General features: G+C 46.9%; 2 protein-coding genes across 4 annotated transcripts; both read left to right on the forward strand.

Moving 5' to 3' along the window:
- The first annotated feature begins 18 nt into the window (after positions 1 to 18).
- ola1 (Obg-like ATPase 1) lies at positions 19 to 5,695 on the forward strand. 2 transcript variants are annotated; one of them, XM_061843564.1, is made up of 10 exons: positions 19 to 178; positions 469 to 566; positions 658 to 801; positions 973 to 1,100; positions 2,335 to 2,510; positions 2,644 to 2,891; positions 3,799 to 3,939; positions 4,016 to 4,112; positions 4,973 to 5,095; positions 5,375 to 5,695. In XM_061843564.1, the coding sequence occupies exons 2-10, from the start codon at positions 469 to 471 to the stop codon at positions 5,474 to 5,476; spliced, it is 1,257 nt and encodes a 418-aa protein (XP_061699548.1). In that variant the 5' UTR covers positions 19 to 178; the 3' UTR covers positions 5,477 to 5,695. The 2 variants fall into 2 exon arrangements, with proteins under 2 accessions (XP_061699548.1, XP_061699549.1); XM_061843565.1 differs by lacking the exon at positions 19 to 178 and adding an exon at positions 219 to 329.
- A 2,909-nt stretch (positions 5,696 to 8,604) lies between these two features.
- LOC133513136 (transcription factor Sp3-like) lies at positions 8,605 to 17,522 on the forward strand. 2 transcript variants are annotated; one of them, XM_061843558.1, is made up of 8 exons: positions 8,605 to 8,771; positions 11,869 to 12,081; positions 12,228 to 12,776; positions 13,661 to 13,873; positions 13,953 to 14,139; positions 14,239 to 14,434; positions 14,545 to 14,741; positions 15,575 to 17,522. In XM_061843558.1, the coding sequence occupies exons 1-8, from the start codon at positions 8,718 to 8,720 to the stop codon at positions 15,829 to 15,831; spliced, it is 1,866 nt and encodes a 621-aa protein (XP_061699542.1). In that variant the 5' UTR covers positions 8,605 to 8,717; the 3' UTR covers positions 15,832 to 17,522. The 2 variants fall into 2 exon arrangements, with proteins under 2 accessions (XP_061699542.1, XP_061699541.1); XM_061843557.1 differs by having other exon boundaries at positions 12,216 to 12,776; positions 15,575 to 17,507.
- Positions 17,523 to 18,806: the final 1,284 nt, after the last annotated feature.

Below are 18,806 nucleotides of genomic sequence, written 5' to 3' on the forward strand. Positions count from 1 at the left end.
TTTATGCCGTGGTCATCGCGTCGAGTATCTGTGACGCAAACGCTCGACCAATCGGAAGGCTCTCTCACCAAAACACTTCCGCTTAGCCCTCGCCGCAGCCTGTCTGGTCTTTCCCAGCGAAGCTGTCCGTGCGAGCGGTCTTCACAGACGTGTACGGCACGTAGAAACTAAAGCAAAGGTACACATTAAAACGGTTTTCACACTAAAACTCACAACCCGAGGTATGAGTTTCGTTTCCACGCGCAGAGTCGGTCACCGACCAGTTCGGACGTACTCAAGAGTGTCTCGCGTTAGCCGTCTGCTAACGTTAGCATATCGTGTTTGAATGAGTGAGTGACTCCACGTTTTAACTACAGCTAACACAAATCCACCGAGCCAAAAAGTGTCTTGAGAAGCTTTAAAAGTAGGACTATTCCTCGGGGCGACATGTTGTCGTGGCCGAACGGTAACCTGACGCCACTCTTGCAGATGCCTCCAAAGAAGGGAGATGCCCCGAAGCAGCCCCCGTTGATTGGACGCTTCGGGACGTCGCTTAAAATCGGAATCGTGGGACTGCCGAATGTCGGGTAGGCTACCAGTAGGTACACGTAACGCGGATTTGGTGTTAATTCATATTTGTTTTTTTTTTTTTTTTTGGGGGGGGGCGATTGTTTACAGCAAGTCCACCTTTTTCAACGTGTTGACCAAAAGCCAAGCAGCAGCCGAGAACTTCCCCTTCTGCACCATCGACCCAAACGAGAGCAGAGTGCCCGTCCCCGATGAACGCTTTGAGTTCCTCTGCCAGTATCATAAACCAGCCAGGTGGGTTGCCTGCACTCACCTATCTGCAATGGATAGTGGCCAAAATATTTAACACGTATAGGCCCGTTTCTCGGCCCAATACTTTTTAGTGATGTTCTTCATAAAGACGATTGAGTCAGTGCAGGTTGAGCGTGCACCAGCGAGGCAACACCGCTCCCCTCTTCTCCTCAGTAAGGTTCCCGCTTTCCTCAACGTGGTGGACATTGCCGGCCTGGTGAAGGGGGCTCACTCGGGTCAAGGGCTGGGCAACGCGTTCCTCTCGCACATCAGCGCCTGCGACGGGATCTTCCACATGACGCGTGAGTTCTGCGTGAGCGTGTCTGCGATTCGGCGCCGCAGTTGCTGCGTCCAAACGGCTTGAATGTACTCCACAGGTGCGGCCTTCAGTGGCACGATCTCAAGAGAGCTGTAGCGATAATTAATGTGCCCAAATATTACGAAATATTTGATGGAAACATGTTAGGAAGGAATTGAAAATAATTCAAAAGTGAAAATTATTAAGGGAAAAAAACTAAATATAAGGTAAAGAACTCAAATGTTACAAATGAACATAAGAGTATTTGATAATAATCCTAAAAATTAGATAGAATAAAAAAAATATTGGACAAAAGAATTATTAAATAAAAAAAATTATCTATATATTTTTGGAAAATGCACAAAAATACCTGACAAATGTAAAAAATAGACTACTAAAATAAGAACACAAGTCTTGAAAATATTTAAGGTACACATTAAAAAACACAGATATTCAAAATATTGGCAAATATGTTATTCAATAAAAAGTAAATAAAATAGTTGGTGGGAAAATTTGTGACAAATTCAATGATGCAAATAATGGGTCAAAAAATGCAGTGATTTGATGATAAATAGCAATACTTAATGCAAAAGGATATTTGGCATGAATACAAAAAGATTTCGATTAAAAATATACAAATGGTATAATTCCAAAACATAGATTTCATGACAAATATGTAATGGTAAAAATATATTTTTTTAAATAGATGGAAGATTAAAAGTTATGAGGGAAAATAATAGACCATGAAAATTGCAAATATTAAGAAAATGACAACGTTGACACATTATCAAAATTGAAAATACAAATACTATTAGACTAAATTATGAAAGAGAAGAAAGAAATATTGAGGGAAATTGCTGATTTTTGATCAATAAATGAGTGCTAAATAAGTGCAAAAAATTATGGAAAATTAATTAAGTTGATGAAAATCATGTTCGGTTTACAAAACATTTGTGATATTTATTTAAAACTACAAACATTTGACATTTTTACATATTTGGCAAAAATATAAAAACATGAATTGAAAAATATAAAAAAAAACTGGTAAAAAGGAATATATTAGGATGTGCATATGTATTCAACATTAAAAAACAGACACAAATGTGAAAATAATGTACGTAATGTATGAGTAGTACAAAAATATTGGGGGGAAAAAACCCAGATATAAAACCGAGGACCCCCCCTCTTTTTTTTTTTTTTTTTTTTTAAATTAGATTTTATCCCCCACTCTCTCCCAGGCGCCTTTGACGACGAAGACATCATCCACGTGGAGGGCAACGTGGACCCCGTGCGGGACATGGAGATCATCCACGAGGAGCTGAGGCTGAAGGACGAGGAGATGATCGCGCCCATCATCGACAAGCTGGAGAAGACGGCGGTCCGAGGCAACGACAAGAAGCTGAAACCCGAATACGTACGCCTTTCGTACCGTCGTCGCGGTCACGGGTGGACGACGCGTGCTAGACGAGCGTCTCTCTCTCTCTCTCTCTCTCTCTCTCTCTCTCTCTCTCTCTCTCTCTCTCTCTCTCCTCTCTCTCTCTCCCCAGGACGTCATGTTGAAGGTGAAGAACTGGGTGGTGGACGAGAAGAAACACGTGCGGTTCTACCACGACTGGAATGACAAGAGGTGCGCCGCTCGTGGTTCTCGGGTGTTGAGTGCGCGTGCCGCCGTGACGCAATTGCGGTCGTGTTCCCAGATCGAGGTTCTCAACAAGTACTTGTTCCTTACGTCCAAACCCATGATTTACTTGGTCAACCTCTCCGAGAAGGATTACATCCGGAAAAAGAACAAGTGGTACGTTCCTCTCTCTTTTTTTTTTTTTTTTTTTTTTTTTGTGTGAGACTTTTTATGTTTTGTTTATGTATGGGTGTTTTTGTAATTTTGTAATTTTTTTGTAGCTTATTTTTTCGCCTGTGAATGGATAAATGTTTTGTTTTGGGTGTGTGGTTTAAATGCATTTTTTTTTTGTGTGGTTATGGTTTGTTGTGCTTTTTCTTTGTTTGGTTTTGTATTGCATAACTTTTTGTGTTTTTTTTTTTTTTTTTTACTTTTTTTTTTCATTTTCCTCATGTTTTTTTATTTGTGGGTGGGGTTTTTGTTTGTTGGTTTTGGTGTGCAGCACGATGACTCGCGGTTTGCGTGTCTTTCTCATAGTCAGGACCTCCCGGTACAAATCAATCCATCCGTCCGTCCAATTTTCCTTGCCGCTTATCCTCACGAGGGTCGCGAGGAATGCTGAAGCTCATCCCAGCTGTCAACGGGCAGGAGGCACCCTGAACTGGTCGCCAGCCAATCACAGGGCACATAGAGACAACCAACCAATCGCGCTCACAATCACACCTTGGGGCAATTTAGAGTGTCCAATGAATGTTGCATGTTTTTGGGATGTGGGAGGAGCGCCCACCCGGAGAAACCCCACACAGGCACGGGGAGAACATGCAAACTCCACACAGGCGGGGCCAGGATTGAACCCGGGTCCTCAGAATTGCTTTTGGATATTCCCAAAACATGCAGGCGAGGTTGATTGAAGATAAAATTGCCTGCAAGCATGAACGTTGACCGCGATTGGCTGGCGTTCATTCCAGTGTAAAAATTTGAAATTTACACCCGCAACCATGAGGACAAGCACTGTAGAAGTTGGATGGATAGAGGTGTGTGTCGTCATGTCGTGCTTAGCTTAGCCTCTGTTCCCTTCTGGTAGGTTGGCTAAAATCAAGGAGTGGGTGGACACTCACGACCCGGGCTCCATGGTGATCCCCCTCAGCGGAGCCTTGGAGTCCAAACTGTTCGACATGGAACCGGAGGAGCAGAAGAAATACTGCGAGGAGCAAAAGACGCAGAGGTCGACACACGCTCATCTTCCGATTGGACCGATCGGTTGTTCGTCCAGGGATTCTGAACAAAGATTGTGTTTCTAGTGTCCTCACCAAAATAATCAAGACAGGCTACGCGGCGCTACAGCTGGAATACTTCTTCACCGCGGGACCGGACGAGGTGCGAGCGTGGACCGTCAGGGTAAGCGTGTCCTTCGGCGTTACCAAATGATTACCGTAATTCCCGGTCTACAGAGCGCACCTGGTTATAAGCCTCACCCAGTACATTTGTAAAGGAAATAACATTTGGTACATGGATACGCCGCAGCTGTGTAAAAGCCACAAGTGCTCACATTGAAACGTGAGATATTTACAAAGAAAAATGCAGAGGATTTTACGCTAGCGCCGCTCTAACAGTGCCAGTTAAAAAAAAAACAAACAAACAAAAAAAACATACTGGTAAAAATCAGAGACACGCCAGTAACACAGCGCTAACATTGCCGGTAAAAGTCACTTCCTTGGCACATGTATTCCACCGATCCCGCGCTTACCTTTTCCGCTCGAGTGCCCCCTTGCGACCGTTCGGGAAAAAAATGCACAAATTAGCCGCGTCACCGCATAAACAACTTCGTTGCTGCTCTTTACTAGTGAAAGCTCATTCCATCCAAATCAATTTCTGAGCCGCTTATCCTCACAAGGGTCGCGGGGAGTGCCGGAGCCTATCCCAGCTGTCAAAAAGCAGGAATCGGGGGACACCCTGAACCGGTCGCCAGCCAATCGCAGGGCACATAGAGACAAAGAGTCCCACTCACAATCACACCTACGGGCAATTTAGAGAGTCCAATTAATGTTGCATGTTTTTGGGATGTGGGAGGGAACCGGAGAGCCCGGAGAAAACCCACAAAGGCACGGGGTGAACGTGCTGACGCCCCACAGGCGGGGCCGGGATCGAACGCGGGTCCTCAGAGCTGTGAGGCCAACGCTTTACCAGCTGGTCCACCGTGCGGGCGAAAATGTTATGCATTTATTAATTTTATCGCCGTTGTTGCCGCGACCCAACAGAAAGGCAGCAAAGCTCCGCAGGCGGCCGGGAAGATCCACACCGACTTCGAGAAGGGCTTCATCATGGCCGAGGTGATGAAGTTCGCCGACTTCAAGGAGGAGGGCAGCGAAAACGCCGTCAAGGTAACAGCGGAAAAGCGGAGCAGAATATGGAAATTGATTTATTACTTATGACAAGCGGCAAAACATTTGCACACACACACACCTGAATAATAAGGGGTGCCCTCATTTTAGTATTAAAGATTTGAACACATTTTCCCAAAACTTGTTACCGTGTAATAAGTGTTGAAATGATACAAAATGGAAACATTTTTGTAATATTTTTTTAAAAATGTATTATTATTATTATTATTATGAGGCCTTTTAATCTTGTGTGTTCTATTTTTATTTGGACCCCCGCAGGCCGCAGGGAAATACAGGCAACAGGGTCGGAACTACGTGGTGGAGGACGGCGACATCATCTTCTTCAAATTCAACACGCCCAACGCGCCCAAGAAGAAATAAGATTGTCACGGGATATTTTTTAAATCCGAGAACGCCATGCACATTTTTGCTTTTTATTGCCCACACGTACACACACACACACAGAATGCCTTCAATCTGCTCCGGAATCATGTGGACTGTCAAAGCTGCCCTAAAAAAAAAAAAAAAAAAGTAAAAATGTCATCATCATCATCGCTGCGCACGTGTCAATAAAATGTGACAGAACCCACTTATGATTCTCGACTTGTCTGCCACCATCGTTGTTGTCAGTTATCGTTAGGCCAAGGGTGTAATTGTCTCTGTCATCCATCCATTTTCTTTGCCGCTTATCCTCACCAGGGTTGGGGAGAGTGCTGGAGCTTATCCCAGCTGTCAACGGAGAGGAGGACGGGGAACATGCTGGACTGGTTGCCAGCCAATCGCAGGGCACAGAGACAAATAGCCACACCCAGAATCACACCTAGGGGCAATTGAGAGTGTCCAATTTATGTTGTATGTTTTTGGAATGTGGGATGAAACCGGAGTACCCGGAGAAAACCCACGCAGGCACGGGGAGAACATGCTAACTCCGCACAGGCGGGTCCGGGATCGAACCCGGGACCTAAGAACTGGGAGGCTTTACCAGCTGCTCCACCGTGCCGTCCTGTCTTAAGTTATGTTATTGGCTATTTTTGGGGGTGGAAAATAGTTTTACGGAGAACTACAAGACTGGAAATCGATACGTTATGCAGCTACATTTGCAAAATATGCATATCATCATAGGTGTGGATGCGAGTGTGAATGTGCCCTGCGATTGGCCGGCGACCGGTTCAGGGTGTACCTCGCCTTGGTCCAAAATTGGGGTCAGGGTCCGGCACAAATGCAGCGAAAATCTTTCGCCTCGTCATTTTTACACATGAAATTTATGAACTAGTTTGGGAATCAGAAATGAAGGGTAAGGTTTGGTAACACACAAATCCTTGCAATATCTCACCGTTATCATATATGATACGGCAATTTGAAATTTTAGTTACAGATTTCAATAAAATCACGGAAGTTGATACGTGTGATATGCCTTCGTGGGCCACATAAAATCATGCGGCGGGCTGGATCTGACCCCTCGTCCTTGAGTTTGACACCTGCGCTCTAGAGGGAGGCACAAGATAAAATAAAATAAAAAAACATCTTAGGGGGCGCTCGAGAGCTATTTTATATTGTAACATTAGGAATCATATTTCCTCCAAATAGTTACGTACAATTATTTACAAATGATATGAATGTATTACTGTATTCTATTCATTTTTTCATGGAAGGAGAAAATGCATGTACATATTTTTTTTTATAGTAGGTCGTTCCACAATATAATTTTCTACATAGTGATTGACAAAATGTAATTTTAAAAGCCGATTTTGAAAAAAAAAGACAATAGTTCTCCGTTCTTTCGCCATCTGCCTTCAAACAGGAAACACACTTCCTTTAAAAACGACTGACATCGTATCCACCCAATCGCGCGCCGAGGCACTGGCACCTTCACCCAATCGTCGCAAAGAAGAAAGGTGGGACGTCCTGTAATGTGATGCAAATTACACAGTCGACCTCTCTAAGTCCCTCCCCTTTGTGTTTCCCGCACCGTCAATCAAAATAGGAAAGAAAAAAAAATCGACCCGAATTCAACGATCAACGCTTACTAGCCCGTCTATGATTAAAAAAAAGATCATGTCTGGAGTTCAGCGGCGTTTAATAACCTCCCCGCTCGGGATGTAAAACAATTAATGCAGTTAGCGCCTCGACGTGCGACTCGGGCGGTGAGTTTTACTGACTGGAGCTACGTCTTGTTTAAATCTTTTTTTTTTTTTTTTTTTTTTTAGCTCGGCGGCTAACTAGCTCGGCTATGGTGAGCTAACAACCGAGCTAGCAGGCTGGCGACGGACTTGTAAACAGACGTTCTCTGCGTCCCGGTGGTCCCTCGCCTCCCTGCTAAGTTCGACGGGAGTCGTGGGTCGGTAGGGACACGGGGAAAGCTTTTTTGGGTTTTGTTTTTTTTTCCCGGGCGGGGGGTGGACCGAGAGAGAATCGCCAGGAGGGGGATGCTTTGCGGGGCTTTCGAGGCCCGACGGGAGTTGAAGATTACCGAGTGAAACAAGGGAGAAATGGCGTCCGCGGACGTGGACAGCAGTCAAAGCGACTTTCTGCAAGAAACGCAGGTAAACTCCCCCCCGAAATGCGGTCACCCTCGTTTGTTCCCCGCTCTCGAGTCGTGTTTGACGAGCGTGGAAGTTCACACGTTTAGAGATTTTGGTGGCATTTGGGGGGTGGTGGTGGGGAAGGGTGGAGGAGGGTGAACCGCCGTAGTACACTTCCTGTGTTTCCCCCCACTCATCGACAGCGGCCACCCACTTTTTACCCCGCTAAAACCCGCCCATAGTGGGTAGGACGCTGAGAGGCAGGTCGCTCCGTGCGAGGACGGTCGCTCGGTGCTCCCGGGCGGCCGGAGGAAGGATCGCGGCGGCGCGACGTCGCGCGGCTTCGGCGTCCATAATCAAAAACAGTCGCGTTCATTTCTCGCCCATCCCCCACTCGCCTGCCTGCTCGCCTCCATTATGCGAGCTAGCCGCGCTTTGTCAAGCGGTTTTACCTGTAAAAAAAAAAAAAATAATAATAATAATAACAGCAACACTTTTGGTGTCATATTTTTACCAGTGTGTGACATCTTGAGCCTTTAATTGTCTTTATAGCAGCATGTTGGGCTAGTGGTTGACACACTTTCCTTGCGGTTCTAGGTTCGAACCGCTGCTGGCTGGCTAGCTAGCTAGCCACCATTACACGAGCTTTTCTTTTCGAGACCATATTTCTGTCTCAAAACACACTTTTAATATACTGTAAATTGACTTGACTCACTTCTAAAGTTATTTTGACTCTTGATGAAACAATGTCGGTATAGTGGACTAGTGGTGTATCACTGCTGCTTCACAGTTGGGGTTCGGTGTTCGAATCTTTTGCCCGCCAGCTGACAGCATGCTATGTTGCAACCCTTTTTTTTAAGGCCCCGAAACCTACTTTAAGTGTAATTTTTCAAACTTAATGTGTGACCTTTTTAATTTGGACTATTTTGATATGTGGTCATAGCAGTACAGAGCGCTAGCGGTTAGTACATCTGCTTCGCATTTGTTTTTTTTTTCCCGGGCGGGGGGTGGACCGAGAGAGAATCGCCAGGAGGGGGATGCTTTGCGGGGCTTTCGAGGCCCGACGGGAGTTGAAGATTACCGAGTGAAACAAGGGAGAAATGGCGTCCGCGGACGTGGACAGCAGTCAAAGCGACTTTCTGCAAGAAACGCAGGTAAACTCCCCCCCGAAATGCGGTCACCCTCGTTTGTTCCCCGCTCTCGAGTCGTGTTTGACGAGCGTGGAAGTTCACACGTTTAGAGATTTTGGTGGCATTTGGGGGGTGGTGGTGGGGAAGGGTGGAGGAGGGTGAACCGCCGTAGTACACTTCCTGTGTTTCCCCCCACTCATCGACAGCGGCCACCCACTTTTTACCCCGCTAAAACCCGCCCATAGTGGGTAGGACGCTGAGAGGCAGGTCGCTCCGTGCGAGGACGGTCGCTCGGTGCTCCCGGGCGGCCGGAGGAAGGATCGCGGCGGCGCGACGTCGCGCGGCTTCGGCGTCCATAATCAAAAACAGTCGCGTTCATTTCTCGCCCATCCCCCACTCGCCTGCCTGCTCGCCTCCATTATGCGAGCTAGCCGCGCTTTGTCAAGCGGTTTTACCTGTAAAAAAAAAACAATAATAATAATAATAACAGCAACACTTTTGGTGTCATATTTTTACCAGTGTGTGACATCTTGAGCCTTTAATTGTCTTTATAGCAGCATGTTGGGCTAGTGGTTGACACACTTTCCTTGCGGTTCTAGGTTCGAACCGCTGCTGGCTGGCTAGCTAGCTAGCCACCATTACACGAGCTTTTCTTTTCGAGACCATATTTCTGTCTCAAAACACACTTTTAATATACTGTAAATTGACTTGACTCACTTCTAAAGTTATTTTGACTCTTGATGAAACAATGTCGGTATAGTGGACTAGTGGTGTATCACTGCTGCTTCACAGTTGGGGTTCGGTGTTCGAATCTTTTGCCCGCCAGCTGACAGCATGCTATGTTGCAACCCTTTTTTTTAAGGCCCCGAAACCTACTTTAAGTGTAATTTTTCAAACTTAATGTGTGACCTTTTTAATTTGGACTATTTTGATATGTGGTCATAGCAGTACAGAGCGCTAGCGGTTAGTACATCTGCTTCGCATTTGTTCGTTTTTTTTTTTTTTTTTTTTTTTTCCCCCTTGATGGAAACCACTGTTAAGGCAGCTGTACTTTTCTGAGCAATTTTAGTGTAATTTTACACCCATATGGTGTTACTTTGACATTTTTAATAGGCCATAATGGCAGCACAGGCATCCAGCGGTTAGCACATGTGCCTCGCAGTTGTAAAGTTTTAGGTTCAAATCTCTCCTTGGCTACTTTTACGGCAGTTTGTGTGTGAGCTCTCGGCGCTCCAGTTAACATTTTGCCTTTAAAACTTAATTTTACCTTAACATCTGTGCCACAGTTCTGTGGTTGGGGGTTTGAATTGAATCTCTGCTCGTCACTGTCATGTGGTTTTTGTGAACATTTTTTTTGCCTCATCAACCTACTTCCATTTTTTTTTTTTTGGGTCGTGTGACATCATTCTACTCGCATGTGATGTTATTTTGATCCTAGATTGGCCACCTTGGTTTGCAGCATGGCAAAGTAGTGGTGAGCACAGGGGGTCGGGAACCTTTTCAACTGACAGAACCATAAATGCCAAATATTTTAAAATGTTACTTCAAAAGAGCCGTAAGATATTATAAAAACTAAATTCAAGTGTTTTTGCGCGTTTATGTAAGACCAAGACTTTTAGAGTACAATATGTCTCAGAATTATTTTAAATAACATTGTGACAAAAGTACTTCTTAAAATTAATGCGACTTCTGGTGCTTCATATGTCGGTAATCGTGAACATAACGGACCTTTCCGACGGCGACCTTAAGCTCCGCCCCTTTTAGCCATTTCCCCACAAGCTTTCAAAATGGCGATTGAACATAACATGTTTGAAGTCGATTCTCTATCGCGTATTCCAGATAATATTGCGGTATGTTTTCTGGCAAAAGCATCAGACTCGTCCAAGGGAGTTCTAGAGAGAGGTCTCAAGTATTTCACGCAAGGATATGCACATGGAATTAAGATTTTGGACGGGGCTGGACACAATGTCAGAGTTACGGCAAAGTGACGGTGTTTGATGCAAAAAAAAGTTTGACGCCTCACAAACTTCATATTGAAATCCAACAGGAGAAAATAGTGGAATCATACTGCGCATGTAAAGCAGGGTGAGTACTATTTACTTGGAAAGATCACGAGTAATACCATTGTCGTCTTCTACAAGTGCTTTTAAACAATGGTGATTAACTCAGTCAGTGCCGTAGTCACCAGAAGAAAAAGTTTGGCTTGGCTCGGAATCGAACCCAGTGCTCTGTCTTAAAAGTCTGATGTTATACAAATAGCCTTAATCCATCGTAGACACTTTGTCAACTGTTTCAGGCTTTGGAAAATGAATCAACCGGGCCCCTTGCAACCGAGCAGGATATCGTTCATCAGAATTGCACGTTCCTCAAGATGATCTGAGCACCATTTCCTTTGTAACATGAACTTTTCCAAGCGCACGCTACTGACAAGCAGCATTGCTTGTGGAACAGTACAATACAAGACAATGCGGCTATCTGATTGGCTATTATTGTACAAGTGATCGACAGGTCGGAAAGGTCCACTAGTTGCTCCAACCGATCGGCGTTCGACCCTTTTACACCTGCGCTTCGACTACCACGCAATATGTCGTTATGACTTTGCGAGCCATAGATTCCCCACCCATGGACTACACACTCCTCAGGTTTGAGGTGCAAATGTTTGGTTTCTTCTCTGTGCGCATTCTTAGCACAAAATTCTACTTTTTGGTATGTCTTTATTGACGTATTATAGTTTCACCCTTTCTCACTGTGAGCCAGTGATTGGTTTAAAGGTTTGAATCTTGGCTTACGGCATTCGTATGTTCTCAGCGGGCCTCCCTGTGTGGGGCTTCGGGTTCGTCCCGTATTCCAAGAACACGGACGTTGGGTTGGTTGAAGATCGATGTGATATCGTTTTTGCGAACGGTCGTGTTAATGTGCCCTGCGAACGACTGGCGTCCAGTCTTGGGTTTACCCCGCTCGACGTCCAGAGTTGGTCGAGATGGCCTCTAGCGCTCCTGCCACCCTAAAAGAAGACAAAATGGAAAAATAGATGATGGACAGGCCATAATTCATCAATCTCGTCTGATTTAAATTGAGATGATATCCCTACCTCTTGCTAATCTGACGTCGTCCTCCGTAGACGACAGACATGTCTGCCATTCAGCTGTCGGGATCAGACCGCTGGGAGGTGTTGACGCCCGTCTCGGCCACCAAGGACGACCTCAACGGCGGCATCGTCACGTCCAACGGGCAGTACGTGCTTCCCCTCAGCAGTCTCCCCAACCAACCCATCTACGTCACGGCGCCCGGGGGCGAGGCGGCGGCCAATGGCGTATCGGGCATTCAGTATCAGGTAAGATGAGGTTGTGTCGCTGCAAATAATTTGATTACGATCAAAGTTCCTCCCGTTTCCGTCCGTTCTTTGCCGCTGGCCATCGCAACGCTACTCCTCCGTTTGAGTCCGCTGATTCCAAAATGACCCCCCAGGTCATCCCTCAGATCCAAAACACGGACGGAACGCTGACGAGCTTCCAGACGCAAGGCATGGACGACGGCACGGGGCAGATCCAGCTCCTCCAAGACGGCAGCCAAGGCGGCATCGGAATCAGCTGCGCGACGGCGGCCACCACGGACCTCTTGACGCAGGCGGGGCAAGCGCAGTCCATTCAGGGCCTCCCGCTGGCCGGGGGCTCGGCGTACCCCGTGGGGTTGCCCGGCAACATCACCTTCGTGCCCATCAACAGCGTGGACCTGGAGTCGCTGGGCCTGACGGCGGCACAGACGTTACCCATCGCCACGGGCGTGACGCCGGAGGGTCAGCTGATCATGAGCAACCAGACCCTGGAGAGCGCCGGGCAGGACGGCAAGCTGACGGTGGGGGGCGACGGCAACCAGGAGCTCTACGTGCCCACCTCCGAGGCCCCCTCGCAGCTCCCCGCCACCATCGACGGGACGGGCGTGCTGACCCAGGCCACGGCCGTGTCGGCCGGCGTGGCGGACCCCTCCTCCTCTTCGGAGAACTTTAATTCCCACCTGCAGCAGATCCAGGTCAGCCTGCACTCGAACTACGGGTGCCCCGATTCCGTGATGATATTGATTATCTTTGATGATCATTTTTTGGCTTTGCAAAATAATGTGCCCAAAATGTCCTTTGTGAAACTATTCTAGATGGTCTTTGAGACGGTTGAATTTCCCGTTATTATTTGGAAGTAAATGATCTTTGCACTTATCGGGTTCCTCGTTTTCCCAATTTCAATATGGGGGGGGGGGCTGAGCAGCAGTAGCAACGCCCCACCTTCAACCAATGTGGCGCGAATATGCATATATGCAATATGTGTATAAATCAGTGGTTTTCAAACTTTAATGGGCCCGCCCCCTTTTTTTGGAGATTAACTTTTTCTGCACTCCCCCCACCTCTTGGGGGAGGTTACCGCTAAAAATTGGAAACAAGGGGCTGAAAAATTGTTGTGTGGGGTGGGGGTGGGGGGGGTATGGGAGGAGAGACAGTCCGCACACCCCGCCCGCCTTGACAAACCCCTGGTATAATTCATTGCGAAGGACAATTTAGCAAGATTGTTGGGCCTCGAGGGGGATGACCAATAGCCCCCCGCCCCCACTTCACCATTTCATGCACCTCAGTTACATTAATTCATCAATTAGCGTTAAACTCTCTGCGTACCGTCTTTCTTTGTAACTATCTCGTGTTTCAACGTGGGAACCTGCAGCGTATGAATGTACCAAAATGGTATTTCCTTTCCAAAATGTACCGGGCGAGGCTTGTAACCAGCGGGAATGACGGTACATATTGTTGTGAAGCACACGTGTATACTTAAAATCTTCGAGCTCAATCTAAACCCCCAATGATCATTTCATACGGGGCTCCAAATTCCCACCCTTCCTGAACTCAGCATAACTTCCGTTTTCCGCCGTAGGTGTCGTCCTCCAGCGCCGCCACCCTCTCGCAGCCCATCCTGCAGCTGTCGGGCGACGGTCAAGCTCAGGTGGCGGCGGGCCAGGACCTGAACGCAGCGGCGGCGGCGGCCAGTCAGACCCTTCAGAGCGTCCAGCTGGTCAATCCGGGGACTTTCCTCATCCAGGCCCAGACGGTCAGCCCCACCGGGCAGATCCAGTGGCAGACGTTCCAGGTGGGGATGCGTGACGGGGACGTGACCAGAAAGTTCTTCTCAGAACAGGATATTGAAGTGTGTGTCCCGTGGTTTTTAGGTTCAGGGTGTCCAGTCGCTTCAGGGGCTCCAACTGCCTCAGGGGCAGGGCCAGCAGCTGACTTTGGCCCCGGTGCAGACCCTCCCCCAGGTCAGCCTGCCCAACCTCCAAACTGTGACCGTGAACTCGTTGACCCAAAGCGGGGTTCAGTTCACGCAGCAGAGCGACGACACCGGCAGCCCGGCCGGTACGACGCGCCGACGACGTCCTTTGTGCGCATTTGCAAATATCGATTCAAAATGTTTCTCGCTTCTTCCTAAGCGTGCGACCTCGTCTGTCCTGACAGGCATCCACATCAAGGAGGAGCCCGAATCGGAGGAGTGGCAACTGGCCAACGATTCCACGCTCAACCCCAGCGACCTGAACAACCTGCGCGTGCAGATGGCCGCCGCCGACGACGACGTGGACGGCGCCAGCGGCGAAGGCAAGAGGCTGCGGAGGGTGGCCTGCACCTGCCCCAACTGTAAAGAGTCCGGAGGAAGGTCGGTAATAAGACAATCGTGTTCGTGAACTGCGCCGGGAAAACGAGAAGTCATTTCACGACTGCAAACGGGGCCCTCCGGAAGACATTTGTTTACTGTATCCCTCTCAGAGGGTCCGGGCTGGGCAAGAAGAAACTGCACATCTGCCACATCGTCGGCTGCGGCAAAGTTTACGGCAAGACGTCTCACCTGCGCGCCCACCTGCGCTGGCACAGCGGCGAGCGGCCCTTCGTGTGCAACTGGATGTACTGCGGCAAGCGGTTCACCAGGAGCGACGAGCTGCAGAGACACAGGAGGACGCACACAGGTGACGCGCGCGGGGCTAACGGGTCTGGGACGCGGGAGGGAGCCGGAGTGCTGGTCTGGGAATTTTGGATGATTTGCTATCGGAACGCTAAAACGCAGTGGCTATTTAAACACAAAAGGTGAAGCAACACATAGAGAGCTTATCATCACCGTGAGGGAACTGAAGGTTGCCAGATGTTATCAACTTTGTTGCCGCTTTTTATGAGTGGAAGCTCATTCTATCAATTTTCATAGCCGCTTATCCTCACAAGGGTCGTGGCGAGTGCTGGAGCTTATCCCAGCTGTCAACGGGCAGGAGGTGGGGTACACCCACAACTAGTTGCCAGCCAATCGCAGGGGACACGGAGACAAACAGCCGCACTCGCAATCACACCTAGGGGCAATTTAGAGTGCCCAATCACTGTTGCGTGTTTTTGACATGTGGGAGGAAACCGGAGTGCCCGGAGAAAACCCACACAGGCACGGCGAAGAACACGCAAACTCCACACAGGCGGGGCCGGGATCGAACCCGGGTCCTCGGAACTGTGAGGCCAACACTTTTTACCAGCTGATCCACAGTACCGCCCAGGGTGTTAACAATCCTTGGCCATTTAAATACAAAAGGTGAAGCAACTTATAGACAGACGATAGCACAATACATGTATCTTTATCCTGTGCTAAAAATTATCATGTGAGAACACGGCAAAAACTGAAGGTAGCCAAATGTTATTTATGAGTGGAAGCTCGTTATTAAGTCCCATTTTTTCCCCGCAAGCTGAAAAAGTCGTGGTACATTTTTTCCCTTTTCTCTCCGCGGCTAAGCTAACCCTCGCTAACGGTGTCCCCTCGTGCCAGGCGAGAAGAAGTTTGTGTGCGGCGAGTGCTCGAAGCGCTTCATGCGCAGCGACCACCTGGCCAAGCACATAAAGACTCACCAGAACAAAAAAGGCGGCGCGCCCGCCGCGTCGTCGTCGCCCCTGCCCGCCGACACCGTCATCACGGCCGACGGCACCACGCTCATCCTGCAGTCGGCCGCCGCCCACAACCTGGTGGCCAATCAGGAGATCCCCCTGCAACTGGTCACCGTGGCGCCCGGCGAGGCCGTCGAATGAGGGCGGGACGCAGGGAGGCGGGGTGAGAGAACTCATAAGGACCTCCTCTCTTCTTCTTCTTCTTCTTTGGTTTCTTTTTTTTCCCTTTTTGTTTTTTTACATATGAATATAAATATATATGACAAATATATATATTTTAAGTAAGAGTTATCCAGACTTTGCTTTTGCAGTCTTTTTATAGGCCAGTGGAAGCGTTCAAAATGGTTGCTAATCCACACACACACACACACGCACGCACGCACACACACGTCATACCCAATGAAATGCCTTATTTTGTATCATAGTCGTGTATAAAATTGCTGGCGGCGCACATGTGTGCGCGCGCTTTTATTTTAATTTCAATTCGCGGAACGACTCCCCTGACGCGCCGACGTCGGCAAAAGCCGTAACGCGAAATGAAAACGATTCTCCGATCGTGGTAACGTCGCTAGCCAATAAAAATAAAACGTCGTCGCCTCGGAGATGGTTTTGCGAATGCTAGGCTAACATAATGCTAAATGGATGTGGGTGGGGGGGGTGGCGGCTAAGTGCGTTTATCATAGGGAGTGCCATCTTGTTGAAGGTCGGCGTGGATGTCTTTGTCAAAACTTCTAATGCAAAAAGTTCACTTGAATTATGAATTATTAGTATTTTTTTTTTGTTCCCCCTCCGCACTATTAAGTTGTGCACTAAAGTTAATTTAATTTATCCTTTTTTGTCACTTCCGGCTGCTTTGGACGTGGTCGCGGATGCTAGGCTAACGCGCTAACGCTAGGTGGATTTCACCGTATGTGCTGGAGAATAAATGTCACAGGTTAAATGTCTGATATAACAGCCATGTGTTTTGTTTTGGGTTTTTTTTTTTTTAGTTGTGCACTAAATTAAAATTTTAAAAAAAGTCCCAATCATGGTCGTGTCGCAGGAGAACGTTTCCTGGAAGAAATCATTTCTGGTCACCTTGGAGAGGATTTTACAAATGCTAACTTGGCTTTCCAAAATGTCGGGAAAAGTTGAAATGTGGATTTTGGGGGGTGGGGGCCACAAAATGTGCAACAATATTTTTTTCCCCTTTTTTGTTTCTCTGCAAATTTCTTTTTTTTTTTTTTTGTCGCTTTTCTTCGTCAATCCATCAAACGCGCATCTCCAAATTGTTTTGGATTTTCGATCCGACAAACAGCCAAACATTTCTTTTTCCCGGACGATAAGAAAATGAACTCTCAAAATGTTTTTTTTTTTTTGGTAGTATTTTTTTGTTTTGTTTTGTTTTTGTTTTTTTTGGGCGATAAGTTCCTGTTTGGGGCGAACGGATGCAACAAATTGTAGCAGCAAAACATTCCAGTCCGGATATGAGGCGAGATTCCGTTCTTGCAATAAACCACGCGTGGCCATGTGTGTGCTTGAAAATTGAAAAAAACAAAACCACCAAACAATCACGCTAATTATTATTTTTTTTTCTTGGTTTATTGTTTTCCTCCATGTATAATCCTCATGTTTGTAGCATTTATTTACATGTGTATGATCTTATTGTTTATAGAAGCCATCACTTAGTCGACGCAATTTATTTCAATGTATCGAAACCTTATTTTAAAATGATTTTTTTTTTTTTTTTAAGCGGTGTAAAAATTGAATGTTACCTTTTTTTGTAAAACCTTTTTTCAAATGGATCACAATAAAGTCTGAAACATTCATTCAACATTAGTTTTTGACGTCAGACATTTTTCTGTTCAAGAGTAACTTGAGAAACTCTTGAGGCCCCACAGCTCACTGGTTAGAGCATTGGTTTGGTAAGCAGGGGTTGTGAGTTCAGATCCCACTGGGACATCCTGCGCCAAACAAATATGAGCGTTCATCTGAGATGTCACGCCGTGGCGACCCCCTCACGGCACAGGCCGAAAGAATCTTGCTTTACTTGGGGTAGACTTGATTCTGGTGGGCTCAGAAATTACATCGGTGTACATAACTTATTTAAAAAAACAAAAAAAATTCAGAATAGGGCTTCAAAATGTGAAGTGTTACAAAACAGGATCTCAACACAGATTCTCAAGTTTTCTAATTGGAGAACATGGAGACAGACAACAGCCGCACTCACAATCACACCTACGGGCAATTTGGAGAAGTCCAATTAATGTTGCGTGTTTTTGGGGGATGTGGGAGAAAAACCGGAGTGCCTGGAGAAAACCCACGCAGGCACAGGGGGAGAACATGCAAACTCCACACAGGGATCGAACCTGGGTCCTCAGACCAGCTGCGCCACTGAGCCGGCTCGTTACAAGACTTCAGGTTTCAATAGACTGTAGAAGTTTTCGGGTTTCAAACCAAGACAAATTCCAAACAGTTAGTTTCAAGTTGTGGTTTTAAAGTAGGGCGTGTAAACAGGGTTAGGCTGTCAAGAAATGGTCCGTGTTGCAAATTACAATTGTAATACTAAAAACTGATTATATTTTCATACCTGTGGCTGTTTAACATTATCAAACTCGAAAATGTACTTGCTGGAGTACTGATTCGCGTTTACATTCCAATTTGGGTTTGAAACCACTGTACTCTTCATCGTCACGCAGTCGGCCAATGCAAAACAAAAAAAAGAAAAATTAAAAGTTTCTGTTTTGACTACAGAACGCACGCAATTATGAATCGGCAGTTTCATAATTTTTTTTTTTTTAACGCTTGTATAAGCGGTTTTTTTTCTTTTGTGCGCGCGTCCTCCACTTCCATGAATCCCCGCCGATTGTGCAACACGTCAGGTGCGTTCAGTTTACTCGTGAGCCGTTGTCACGACAACATAATTTGGTTGTTTTAAATACCATCATGTCATTCTCTTTGTGTGAGTAAACCGCAACGGACGTTTTGACGTTTTTCACTGCCAGTCATGCCCACCATTGAGAGCTCGTACCTCAAGTTTGGGCAAAAAATAAATAAATCATCCATCCATCCACTCACCCATTTTCTTTGCCGCTTATCCTCACGAGGGTCGCGGGGAGCCTATCCCAGCTGTCAAC

The sequence above is a fragment of the Syngnathoides biaculeatus genome, chromosome 15 (genome assembly GCF_019802595.1).
Source record: "Syngnathoides biaculeatus isolate LvHL_M chromosome 15, ASM1980259v1, whole genome shotgun sequence".
Lineage (NCBI taxonomy): Eukaryota > Metazoa > Chordata > Actinopteri > Syngnathiformes > Syngnathidae > Syngnathoides > Syngnathoides biaculeatus.

Bases quoted from the DNA above. Each gene is read 5' to 3' on its own strand.
- ola1 (XM_061843564.1), top strand. From the start codon at position 469: ATGCCTCCAAAGAAGGGAGATGCCCCGAAGCAGCCCCCGTTGATTGGA. The intron at 4,113-4,972 runs GTAAGCGTGTCC...GCGACCCAACAG, and splicing joins TGCGAGCGTGGACCGTCAGG to AAAGGCAGCAAAGCTCCGCA. The intron at 5,096-5,374 runs GTAACAGCGGAA...GGACCCCCGCAG, and splicing joins GCAGCGAAAACGCCGTCAAG to GCCGCAGGGAAATACAGGCA.
- LOC133513136 (XM_061843557.1), top strand. From the start codon at position 8,718: ATGGCGTCCGCGGACGTGGACAGCAGTCAAAGCGACTTTCTGCAAGAA. The intron at 13,874-13,952 runs GTGGGGATGCGT...CGTGGTTTTTAG, and splicing joins TCCAGTGGCAGACGTTCCAG to GTTCAGGGTGTCCAGTCGCT. The intron at 14,140-14,238 runs GTACGACGCGCC...CTGTCCTGACAG, and splicing joins CGACACCGGCAGCCCGGCCG to GCATCCACATCAAGGAGGAG.